This window comes from Sciurus carolinensis, chromosome 6 (genome assembly GCF_902686445.1).
Source record: "Sciurus carolinensis chromosome 6, mSciCar1.2, whole genome shotgun sequence".
NCBI classification, from domain to species: Eukaryota; Metazoa; Chordata; class Mammalia; order Rodentia; family Sciuridae; genus Sciurus; species Sciurus carolinensis.
Genome location: NC_062218.1, coordinates 29,098,562 through 29,111,979, shown reverse-complemented (window position 1 = coordinate 29,111,979; position 13,418 = coordinate 29,098,562). Strand labels below are relative to the sequence as shown.

The 13,418-nt window shown below is 38.4% G+C and overlaps 1 protein-coding gene across 1 annotated transcript in view; it reads left to right on the top strand.

The window, feature by feature from the left end:
- Adamts12 (ADAM metallopeptidase with thrombospondin type 1 motif 12) overlaps nucleotides 1-13,418 on the top strand; it is a 319,480-nt gene that overhangs the window by 236,062 nt on the left and 70,000 nt on the right. Inside the window, exons 15-16 of the mRNA XM_047556801.1 lie at nucleotides 940-1,184; nucleotides 2,581-2,719. Coding sequence (XP_047412757.1) covers nucleotides 940-1,184; nucleotides 2,581-2,719 — 384 coding nt within the window. The remainder of the gene's footprint in view (nucleotides 1-939; nucleotides 1,185-2,580; nucleotides 2,720-13,418) is intronic.

Sequence of the window (13,418 nt, the reverse complement as noted above, 5' to 3'; positions counted from 1 at the left end):
GAAGTCAGGTTCTTTCCATTCTATGAAGTGATGTCTCTTGAGAAGCTAAATCATGCAGAAACATGACGTGCTTTGAATAGAGCCTGCAAGAGGAGGCAACGGCTGTGCTGATCCCTTCTTCACCAGCGCACCTCCTACCAGGACAACCAGTAAGTGAGGAGGAGACTCTGGCTAGAGCTGGTCGTCATCTTTAAACGGATATCCACGTATGCTTCTTCAGAAGGCTGGATAAGAACACACGAAAATAAACTATAAATTCCTATTTTAGCAAAACATAAAGGGAAAATGGGGGTGGGCCCATTTCTAATGAGTGGGATTGTCCAACAGCAAAGGCTGTGCCCAGAACTGAGTTTCTCATCAAAGGATGTATTCAAACAAGCCAGGTGGCAATCAATGCACGATTTCCTCCAGAATTTTCTTAATGAATGGAAGCCAGGATTAAATTACTTGTAAGAGTCTTTTTTTTTTTTTTTTTAACCTGCTGGCAATAGAGAGGAGGAAAAGTATGAATCCAAAGCTATGTTTAGGAAGACTAATTTGACAGCAACAACAAATGATGGGAGAAATGCTAGCAGGAAGTTAGCTGGGAGTTGTAACAGTCTGAATTAGCAACATAAAATCACAGAAAAATAGATGCTGCATTCACCAAAAAAAAAAAAAAAAAAAAAAAAAAAAAAGCTACAGTGTCTCTTCTGCATTTATTTTACCTCTTCTCACAAAACTATGTACACATTGAGTTGCAGAGTTCCTGAAAATTCTGCTCCTGGTCAAGCTCTTTAAAATTCCCCATAATTGGTACTTCTGCTAATCCCAGTAGCCACTCAGCAAGGGCACAAAAGGATGGGGATGCTGGAAGAGGATAAATGATGGGCCAGAAACAGACTGTATTCAGCCAAGAAGCTAGCATGGCTTTTTAACTATTCTCTCTTCAATTCTTAGGTTATGTTGACATCGGGCTCATACCCAAAGGAGCAAGGGACATAAGAGTGATGGAAATCAAGGCAGCTGGAAACTTCCTGGCCATCAGGAGTGAAGACCCAGAAAAATACTATCTGAATGGAGGATTTATTATCCAGTGGAATGGGAACTATAAGCTGGCAGGGACCGTCTTTCAATATGACAGGAAAGGAGACTTGGAGAAATTGATGGCCCCAGGCCCCACCAATGAGTCGGTGTGGATCCAGGTAATGCAGAAGGGAAGGGAACTGCTGACATGGATGCTGTGTAGCAACTTTTCCTTTTCAAGATATTTACTGGGGGATAAGAAGTAAGAATCATCAAAACTTCTTTTAGCACAGAAGAGAGAGGGGAGTGAGATCTTTGTGGTGCTCATCCTTTATTGCTTAGAAATTGCTGAAACTCCCATAACAAAATGCCCATGGCTCTCAAATCAGTCATTAGGAAGTTTGAGCTGTTTCCAGGCTGATTTACCTGAGAGTAACAATTACTTAGGTATGTAAAGGAGCTTGTAGCCTGTTGTCAGTGTGACACGGGTTTCCAGGTAGCTTCCCACAGTGGGGATGAGGGGACCTGCTGTCATATGCTTGTCCTCAGGCAGAGGGTTTGCCTTTATGAAATTCTTGGAGGAAGGAGGTGTTCTTCAGAGTCACAAGGGCTTGTCATTCATTTTGGTGTAGAACTACAGAAAGAAAGGAATGATTATACTGGTAGAGGCAAGGCAGATTGGGAACAACAGATGTCCCAGACAATCAGATCTAGCCACATTCTAAAGTTAGGCCACAGCACTCACAGAAGCTGGAGGTCAGGGTTGGAAGCCATGGTCCATGAATGTCAGGAGAACTTTATCTGTCCTGGTACAAGGGCAAAATGATGTACATGTGCTCCAATCCCAGGGAGCAACCAATCCCCCACCTCTGAGTTTAAGATGAATCTATTTCCATGTGTTGTTAAGTAGATGACCTGCAGAAGGAAACCAAGGGAAGATTCCAAGAGTGGCATACCTTAGCTAAAACCCATGGCCATTTTTATCCCAGATTTAATACACATTAAAGAAACTAGCCAGCTGAGAGCTAGAAAAGAGCATCAAAATACAACAGCAAGGACATGATAAAAGTCAACATTTATTTAATGCTAATCTTGTGTCATGTTCTAATAACTTTATGTGTATTTTACTCATTTTGCCCTCATGATAACCCCATTAGTGGGTACTATTGTCATCCTCACTTAGTACATGGGGGAACTAATTAACTATTCACAAAGTTAATAATTATGTAAGGGCACAAGTGACCTATCAGCTGGTTGCTGGAAAGGACACTTCCTGACATTCCCTCAGAGTAATGTCCATATATTTAGACCTCCCCATTTACAGAAATGGAAATTTAACCAAAAAATAACAGAATGGAGACTGTATAGATACGGACAGAGGTAGAAGTAGATCCGAAAGTAGAGGTAGAGACGCAAATATGGACATAGATATAGGTTCATTTAATGGTATCTTTTTCAGTGTGTACTCTCTTAACTAGCTTCAGATGATGGACATTTGTGTAGTGTTTTGACATGACTGTGGTTTGCAGTCTAAGTCATGACAGAATGTGGTGTCACCCCTGTCCTGCATTTTAGCTCCTATTCCAGGTGACTAACCCAGGCATCAAGTATGAGTACACAATTCGGAAAGATGGCCTTGACAATGACATGGAGCACCTGGTGTACTTCTGGCAGTTTGGCCGCTGGACAGAGTGCAGTGTGACATGTGGGACAGGTGAGGAACAGCTGCCGTCACTAGGATCCCTGGCCACCTTCCCAGAGTGGGCCATGGAGGCATCTTAGCCAGTGGTTTGCACTCTGTGTGCATGGATCTGCTGGGTGCCAACATGTGGCCCAGGGGACCCGTGGACAGTGACAGTGCAGGGACGTGGTTTAAAGGTAGAGGCACTTCTGCTCACATCTCATTGGTTGGTCTTAATCACCTGGGCACCATCTACCTACAAAGGGAGGTTGGGAAAGATGAAGGAACAAAAGGTCATTTGGGGAGCAGAGCAGACCGCCACAGTGCCGGATGAACTTCCCCAAGGCCTGTGAAGGAGAGTTCAGAGCCCGTGGGTACTTGAGGCTGTCCTTCATTTAAAGGACTTTAATAATAGCACTGTGTGTGGAAGCCTCCACTTCTGTTCCTCCTTTTGGATCATGTGCAAGTCAGTTCTGGAACTTTTTGCTTCCTGTCTATAATGACTGACTGTAAAACTAAGGCAGCGACAGAGCAGAGAGCCAGCATCTGGAACACAGCAAAGAGAATAAAGAGTGAAGGAGTGAATGGGTCAGGAGGCCAGGCTGCCTCTCCATAGGCGGCCCTCTCACATTCTCAGACTCTGCTGGACCCTCCACTGGCCTCCCACCCCAAGAGATAGTCGTGGAAGGAGGTCTCCCAACAGCTGTTGGGTCATGCACCTTTTAACATTATAAACAATTTTTGTATTATCAACCTCTTTGTTTTCCCAATTCAGCACAGAAAACCAAGGTCAGCTTTTAGAAAACACAAGGACAAAATATTCACTTAAAAATGTATGAGGTTTTGAAAATGCCAAACCTCTGGAAATGGGTTGGGGTCAAGGGTGCAATCTGTGGCTGTAGCCGTGAGTGGTGTTGGTGGGATAGTCCATCCTGTGATTTCCCCTGACACTCTAGCATTTCCAGATGTACTGACCCTCATCCCACCCTCATTGTCCAGGGTGATGGGAGGGTTCCCAGAGAAGCAAAGGCAATTTAAGCAGAAAATAAGTGGGTGAAAAAAACTTTCCCTAAGGAGAAGTTGTGAGGAAAATGAAGTCACTGTGAATATAGTTACCAGTACTTTTTCAGTTTATGATCCCCTTTGTTATTGTCTTTGAACAAAATTCAAGTTTAAGCTTTAAGTTTAGATCATTTGTCCCAGCACACCACAGAGTAAAACTTAACCAATGGGAACTGGGCAGGGTCTCCCCAAACAGGAGACCGTCCACCTCTCCGCCCTCTTCTATTTCAAGATAGGATGAACCCTTTGCTTCCTATGCAATATTTCCAAACACTAGGAATAAAGAAATAAGTTGTTATGGGGCACAACTTAAGAACAGACCGATCACCACTGAGAAGTCCAAATTTGAGAGTCTTCATTAAGCCAGCCGGCTGACTGTCTCACAAAATGCCCCAAAAATGGCTACTGGGAGAACAGCCCCGACCATAGGGTTGCAGGAGTTCTCATACCGTAAGTCAGTACATCAATCATAAGTGTCTGTTACTGTGATTTAAAATTACAAACTAACACCATGAAATCATCAGCAGAGGGGGAAATGGGTCAAAATGACCCTTACCTAGGTACAAACTAAAGAATGGTTCCTAACATCTAAACAATCACTGTTGACATCACCGTTAACATGGTACATTGTTTAGGAAAACTAGGGATCAAAAGAAAACAATTTTTCATTTTATAAGAATTGCCATTTCATCATTTTGTATTGCCAAACAAGTCATGCTAAGCAACTGTTGACAGGTACAGAGGCTGGGCATTCCCATGGGAGAAGCATTTCCTACATAACATGGAGTCTCAAGGTAAAATGGAGTCTGTTTGGTTGTTGCCCATATAGCCTGGCCTGTAACATTTCCTGGAATCAAATATGTCAACCCATCACATAAGTGGTTGGGCTTTGCAATGATTGTAAAGTGTTTTAGTCAGCATTTTTGTTGCTGTGACCAAAAGACCTGACAAGAACAATCAGAGGAGGAAAAGTTTATTTGGAGCTTATGGTTTCACAGGTTCAGTCCATAGTTGGCAGACTCCATTGCTCAAGGCCTGAAATGAGGCAGAACATCATGGCGGAGGGGTTTAGTGGAGGAAGGCAGCTCAGAACATGGCAACAAAGAAGCAGAGAGAGGTCTGCTCATTAGGGACCAAAAGAGCATTTTTGGATTCACATGAAACAATCTCCTTAGCCTTAACTTCTTTGTGGAGTTTTTAGGCTCAAAGAGCATAAATAGTATGATAATATTAAGAAACTAATTGCCAAATTAACTTTTATAATTGAAGGATTACAAACAGATGGGAGCCATCATTTTACCTTTTTGTCTGTTGTTTTATTTTAGTTTTATGGTTTTTACCTGAGAATCATTTCAAGCATACCAGAAATAAGAATGTAATAAATTCCTGTGCATCACCCACTCAACTTTATCAGATCTTACCATTGGATCACGTTGGTTTCAATTTTCATTCTTAAAGAGAAACATCCTACAACTGGTGTTAAGGAGCACACTCCAACTTCATGTCCTTCCTCTTTTCCCCAGAGTTAACTACAGGCAGAAACCAGTGCTTATTATTCTCATTTATGTGGTGGAACACTTCTATTATACATGCATACAGTGATGCACACTGTATAACATAGTTTCTCAGTTGGCTTTCTGTAAATAGTATCCTATTCAACGTATCATTCCTTACTTGTTTTATTTATTCAAAATTATGCCTTTGAGGTAAACCCACACTGACAAAAGTAGCTGTAGTAATTTTAGGAGCTGCAAATTATTCCCTTATATGAATTACCATGATTTATTTATAAATTCTACTATTTTGCATTTATAATTATTTCTGCAGTGCTATAATGAGCACCTTATAATTACTGCCTTCTTACCTCAATATTTGAGCTTTCTTAATTTGTTTACTTATCAGTGGAACTCCTGAGTCATAAAGTGTGTTCATATTACGTGAGTGAGTCAGCGAAAATTCAGGTGCCTCCTGAAAATTAGTAAGGGACAGAAAATATGGTATCTAGTCTCATTGTAAGATTTGAAAAGTGCATATTTAATATTTGTAAAAATCTCATTTGTAAGTTAATTGTAAATGAACTCAGAATACTATTCTTCTTCACTGAGCATGGTGATGCATGACTATGATTCTGTAGCTTGGGATGTTGAGGGAGGAGGAGCCCAAGTTCAAGGCCAGCCTCAGTAACTTACTAGCAAGTCCCTAAGCAACTAAAATTTTTTATGAAGGGCTGGAGCTGTGACTCAGTGGTTAAGCATCCCTGGGTTCAATCTCCTGGGCCTTGTGTATGCTAGGCAAGCACTCTACCACTGAGCTACATCTCTAGGATCCCCAATAATTTCTTAAGATCCCAACCTCTGGACATGGTTGCATTGCCTAACATAAGAGCTTTTGGGGGAATGTTCCAGATCCAAAGTATAACAAACAGAAATATCAACTTTTACTATAATCAGTTTTGTTCACTTTCCTCTTATTGTGTGTGTTTTGGTGTCTCTCTCAATCTTAACTAAAAACATTTTCCTGTCTCAAAGTTATTGTTTTTTCTGTCTCAAAGTTATTAAGATAAGATTCTATATTTTATTCATAAACTTTCAAAAATTTAAATTTCACATAAGGACATTAAGCCACCTGAATTTACTTTTGCATGTGACATAAAAGATTCTGATTTTCTTATAAAAAATCAGTAATTTCAATGACATTTATGGAATAGGACAACCCCTCTTCCTTGGCATTTATAATCAGTTCCATTGGGTAATGCATGTGAAGACAACCCATTCTTGAGTTTCTTCATGCTTCTCCTTGACCAACAATGGTACCATCTCCACAAGAAGTTTACTAAAAGAAGTTTACCTGAGTCACCCCTCAAAAGATCACCAGTAAAAGTACAACAAATAGATTCTCGGTGAAGAAACAACAGATGCCAATCTCAATAGGAAACTGCAGGACTCCTTATCAAAAAAGAGAATATTTTGGCAAAAATCCAGGATCACTTGCACAGTACTGTAAGGCCCCATTTTCCCCATTACAGTCTTTGTGTTGCGGGGTCTGTCAAATATAGTACATCCTAACCAAAACTTCTCATGTCCTATAAAACTCATAGCAATGGCATTGTTGTTAGAAAATGATTCCTCACTCCTGAACATGACCTTTGCTAATTTTATGCTCTGTGATCTCCTCCATTCCGAATTTTTGGATCTGTTGATATAACAATGGCCTACACAAATGGGAGAATACTTTCCCCGGCCCTACTCTCATCTTCAACTTTCCCTTCTCCCTACTTGGCTGAATTCTTTCTGATTTTAGTCATTGTCCCTTTGTTCAAGGAATGGTCTCATAGGAAAAAGCAAATATTGAAAACTCTAAGACCATAAACCAAACTTGAAGCTTCCTGGAGACTTCTCAAATTGTTCCTGTAGGCTGACATTTAAACTAGATTACCTTCAATGGAAATAAATACATGTAGAGCAGATTCTAAAATTAGTTTGCATGAAGTTTATCCAACAGTATTCCTACTAAAGCTAAATATAACCACATTTGAGATATGTCCATGTATCCTTGATCAAGCATGAGATTATAAATTGGGACACATATTCCCCTCCAATCCTGATGAGTGGAGCTGGGGATGTGGCTCAGCCATAGAGTCCTTGCCTAACATATGCATGGCTCTGGGTTTGAGCCCCAGCACCACAAAAAAATACAATAAAATAACCCTGATGAGTGACCATATGCTGATGTTCAGAAGGCAGGATCCACTTCTTTGAAAACCAGAGTCAGACATTTCCTTGACTTTCTCAAAGTGAACTCATCTGGGTGCCAGTCCCTCTGACTTTGTCCAAGTTAATTGTCAGGTAAGATCCGCCAATCTAGACACTGATCTGTAACAATACCTGGAAGATACTTTTTAAGGTAAGACTTCATAATGTTAATAGGATTATGTGTTGAGGTAGATTTAACATATGGCACAGAATGAAGATTACATAGTTGGTCACGTGCATAAAAATAAAAAATAAACTATAAGTACAGTGGAGACATTATAACCTTTCAGTGTACTTCACTAATGAACCAATGAGAACCCTTAGTCAAGGTGGCTAATCTCTTATTCTGCTGGTCTTCTAAATTCCATCCTATTTTAATCCCACGAAGTCAGCAGAGGATCAGTCTCTCCCTTATTTCCAGACTCGGTAGTTCTGTTTTCTAATAATACAGTGGCTTGGGATTTCTCAAGTGGTTTCTGTGAATATTTTCTTTGCTCAGTGTGCTCTGTGAAATGAACTTGTCTGCTTTATCAACACACGAGTGTTATGAGATTTTGTACACCTCTGAGTTTCTTCATTCATGTGCTTTGTGAGACTCATACACAGTGGCTGAGGAAGAGGAATCAGAATCAATATGGATGCAGTTTGTGGAAAATTTTGAAAATGGTTCCTTCATAGGGCAGATCCATCTTTTTTCTAACACCATACAATATTCTTTATGTACAAACAATGCTCTTCTTTGAGCACCCTCTACATACTTTTTTATAAGTTATCCCCACCATGACAGTCAATTAATGAATTTGTGTAATCAGTTCATTGGCATTCAGGAGAGAAAAACAGTACCTACTCTGAGTCTTTCTGTTGTAAGATGTATGGGTCTTGGCAATAATTGTTGATAAAATCAAACAAAATTAACTCATATCTAATCAATTATTTGTAATTATTGAAATTAGGGTCAATGTGTTTTTGAACTAGGAACAAAAAGATTGTGAAACTAAGGGATGAGTTATTTGCAAGAAGGTGGTTCCATCAGAGGAGTATGAAAATGAAGGTTTTCACTGGATAGATTGAATATAATCTATTCTCTAATCTGAGAGTTGAAAACAAACTTGATTTTCACAATGTGCAGGAGTTTCAGAGAGGGTTTATTTAAATGGGTTACAAAGAAACTTCAGATGCGGATTCAAAAATTGTTTTCAAGATCTTACTTTACATTTAGCATTGCACCAGGGCTTAGGGTTGACCATATTCATATCAGGATACATATCATTTTTGTCCTCATGACGACCCTGTACTATAACTTTATTGCCATCTTGGAAACCGAGTTTGCAAAGGTAAGGACAATCACCCAAGATCACTCATCAAGTAGTGTTAAAACAGGATCAAAAACCAGTTCTAATTCTCATGGCATTGCTGTTGATGTTGATGCTATGGTTATAGTCAGTCTCACACACACACACACACACACACACACACACATTTAAACTAAGCTTTTAGTATGTTTAAACTAAGCTTTTCTAGACTAAGCTTTTGTTATGAAGGATAAAACTAAACTCACTGAGCAAGGAAAATAGAGCTGAGGGATCTCAGGGAGCCAGGAAAAAAAAAAATTGAAAAACAAAACAAAGACACCAAGGTAAATGTTTAGTGGTAACTAAAATAGAAATTTGGTAGGTTAAAGATGCACTTGTCAGCGATACAGATGGTTATACAATTCCGCTCTTTGTCCTATAAAGTTACTGTTGTTTCTGTGTATTAAGGGGGACTGCAGTAAGTGACAGTCTCTCTATCCAGCACAAAATTGTTGTCATTTCACATTAAAATCAATGTTATATCTAATGTTAGGAGAATTATAATTATGTGCTAATGTGAAATTCACCATGTGTCAGTATTGTTATCACTTAAGTGCATACAAAGAAATTTTATTCAGTGTCTAGAACTGAGTGTACAATACTTTCGATCTTGCTTAGATGATATGATTAGTCGCTGCTTTGAGTATCTTTGATCTTAAATTTAGACATAATAGGAAACTGTGTACTCTTTTTTTCCATAGTTTATTATAATAACCTAAGTTTTTAACTGTTTTATCTATTCCCTTCCTAAAGTGAACTTGCAAATCAAGAAAATCTTGTGTGAACTAAATGAACCATATTGCAGATTCTCTCTACTTTATAATATCATTATTAATTTCAAAATATGATGAATTATATCACTGCTGAGTTTTTTTTCTTTTAAATGAGGAACTTGTTAGTTCTTTCTTTTTTTTAATTTTTTAAAAATTTTTTACAGACTGAATTTTGATTCATTGTACACAAATGGGGTGCATCATTTTGTTTCTGTGGTTGTACATGATGTAGACTCATACCATTTGTGTAATCATACATGTACATAGGATAATGATGTCTGTCTCATTCCACCATTTTTCATACCCTCTCCCTCTCATTTTCTTCTATATAATCTAAAGTTCCTCCATTCTTCTCATACCCTCCACCCCTCCCCCACCTCCATTATATATCATCATCCACTTTTCAGGGAAAACATTTGGCCTTTGGTTTTTTTGGTATTGGCTTATTTTGCTTAGCATGATATTCTCCAACTCTATCCATTTACTGCAAATGCCATAATATTATTCTTCTTTATGGCTGAATAATAGTATATTGTGTATATATACCACAGTTGCTTTATCCATTCATCTGTTGAAGGGCATGTAGGCTGGTTCCACAATCTAGCTATTGTGAATTGAGCTGCTATAAACATTGATGTGGCTGTGTTGCTGTAGTATGCTGATTTTATAAACCGAGGAGTGGGATAACTGGATCAAAAGGTAGGTCCTTTACAAATTTTGTGAGGAATCTCCACACTGCTTTCCAGAGTGGCTGCACCAATTTGCAACTCCACCAGCAATGTACAAGTGTGCCTTTTCCCCCACATCCAAGCCAACACCTATTATTGCTTGTGTTCTTGATAATAGCCATTCTAAATTGCAGTGAGATAAAATCTTAGAGTTGTTTTAATTTGCATTTCTCTAATTACTAGAGATGTCATATATTTATTAATCATCTATATGTCTTCTTCTGTAAAGTGTCTGTCCAGTTCCTTGGTCCATTTATTGATTGGGTTCTTTGTATTTTTGGCATTAAGTTTTGTAAGTTCTTTATAAATTTTGGAGACTATTGCTGTATCTGAAGTGCATGTGGAAAAGATTTTCTCCTACTCTGTAGGTTCTCTCTTCACATTGTTGATTGTTTCCTTTGCTGAGAGAAAGTTTTTTAGTTTGAATCTATCCCAATTATTGATTCCTTCTTTTATTTCTTGTGCTTTGGGAGTCATGTTAAGGAAGTCTGGTCCTAAGCTGACATGATAAAGATTCCAGGCCTACTTTTTCTTCTATTAGGTGTAGGGTCTCTGGTCTAATTCCTAGGTCCTTGATCCATTTTGAGTTGAGTTTTGTGCAGGGTGAGAGATAGGAGTTTAGTTTCGTTTTGGTGCATATGGATTTCTGGTTTTCCCAGGACCATTTGTTGAACAGGCTATCTTTTCTCCCTTGTGTGTTTTTGGCTCCTTTGTCCAGTATGAGGTGACTGTATTTATGTGGGTTCATCTCTGTGTCTTCTATTCTGTACCATTGGTCTACCTGTCTATTTTGGTGCCAATACCATGCCGTTTTTGTTACTATTGCTCTGTAGTATAGTTTAAGGTCTGGTATTGTGATACCTCCTGCTTTACTTTTCCTGCTCAGGATTGTTTTAGCTATTTGAGGTCTCTTATTCTTCCAGATGAAGTTCATGATTTCTTTCTCTATTTCTATGAGGAACGTCATTGGAATTTTAATTGAAATTGCATTGAATCTGTATAGCGCCTTTGGTAGAATGACCTTTTTGACAATATTAATTCTGCCTATCCAAGAACATGGGAGATCTTTTCATCTTAAGGTTTTCTTCAATTTCTTTCTTTAGTGTTCTGTAGTTTTCATTGTAGAGGTCTTCCATCTCTTTTGTTAGATTGAATCCCAAGTATTTTATTTTTTCAAGGCTAATTTCTCTTTCAGAGGATTCATCACTTATGAATAGAAATGCATTAGATTTATATGTGTTGATTTTATAACCTGCTACTTTGCTGAATTCATTTATTAGTTCTAGAAGTTTTCTAGTGGAGTTTTTCAGATTCTCTAAATATAGAATCATGTCATCAGCAAATAGTGACAGTTTGAGTTCTTCTTTTCCTATTTGTAGCCCTTTAATTTCTTTGGTCTGTCTAATTGCTATGGCTAGTGTTTCAAGGACAATGTTGAATAGAAGTGGTGAAAGTGGGCATCCCTGCCTTGTTCCAGTTTTTAAAGGGAACATATTCAGTTTTTCTCCATTAAGAATGATGTTGTCTGTGGGCTTAGCTTAGATAAACTTTACAATGTTGTCGTATGTTCCTACTATTCCTATTTTTTCTAGTGTTTTAAGCATGAAGGATTGCTGTATTTTATCAAACACTTTCTCAGTATCTATTGAAATAATCATATAATTCTTAACTTTAAGTCTATTAATGTGATGAATTACATTTATTGATTTCCAGATGTTGAAGCATCCTTGCATCCCTGGGATAAACCCCACTTGATCATGGTGCACTATCTTTTTAATATATTTTTGGATGCAATTTGCCAGTATTTTGTTAAGGATTTTTGCATCTATGTTAATCAGGGATATTGGTCTAAAGTTTTCTTTCCTTGATGAGTCTTTGTCTGGTTTTGGTATCAGAGTGATACTAGCTTCATAGAAATGAGTTTGTAAGGGTTCCCTCCTTTTCTATTTCCTGGAATACCTTGAGAAGTATGCTATTAGTTCTTCTTCAAAGGTCTTGTAGAATTTGGCCAAGAATCCATCTGGTCCTGGGCTTTTCTTGGTTGGTAGGCTTTTGATGGCTTCTTCTATTTCGGTGCTTGAAATTGATCTGTTTAAATTGTGTATGTCCTCTCAAACACCTATTGTTGCTTGTGTTCTTGATAATCACCATTCTAATTGGGGTGAGATGGAATCTTAGGGTAGTTTTGATTTGCATTTCTCTTATTACTAAAGATGGTGAACATTTTTTCATATGTTTGTTGATTGCTTGTAGATCTTCTTCTGTGAAGTGTCTGTTCATATCCTTAGCCCATTTGTTGATTGGGTTATTTGTATTCTTTGTGTAGAGTTTTTTGAGTTCTTTATATATTCTGGAAATTAGTGCTCTATCTGAAGTATGAGTGGCAAAGATTTTCTCCCACTCTGTAGGCTCTCTCTTCACATTGCTGATAGTTTTCTTTGCTGAGAGAAAGCTATTTATAGTTTGAATCTATCCCAGTTATTGATTCTTGCTTTTATTTCTTGTGCTATGGGAGTCCTGTTAAGGAAGTCTGATCCTAAGTCAACAAGTTGAAGATTTGGACCTACCTTTTCTTCTACAAGACTTAGGGTCTCTGGTCTGATTTCAAGGTCCTTGATCCATTGTGAGTTGACTTTTTTGCAGGGTGAGAGATAGGGGTTTAGTTTCATTCTGTTGCATATGGATTTCCAGTTTTCCCAGCACCATTTGTTGAAGAGGCTATCTTTTCTCCATTGCATATTTTTGGCCCTTTCTCTAGTCTGAGAAAATTGTATTTATTTGGGTTTGTGTCCATGTCCTCTATTCTGTACCATTGATCTACCTTTCTATTTTGGTGCCAATACCATGCCATTTTTGTTACTATTGCTTTGTAGTATAGTTGTCAAGAATACAAGCAACAATAGGTGTTGGAGAGGATGTGGGGAAAAAGGTGCACTCATACATTGCTGGTGGGGTTGCAAATTAGTGCAGCCACTCTGGAAAGCAGTGTGGAGATTCCTTAGCAAACTTGGAAGGAACCCACCATTTGACCCAGCTATCCCACTCCTTGGCCTATACCCAAAGGA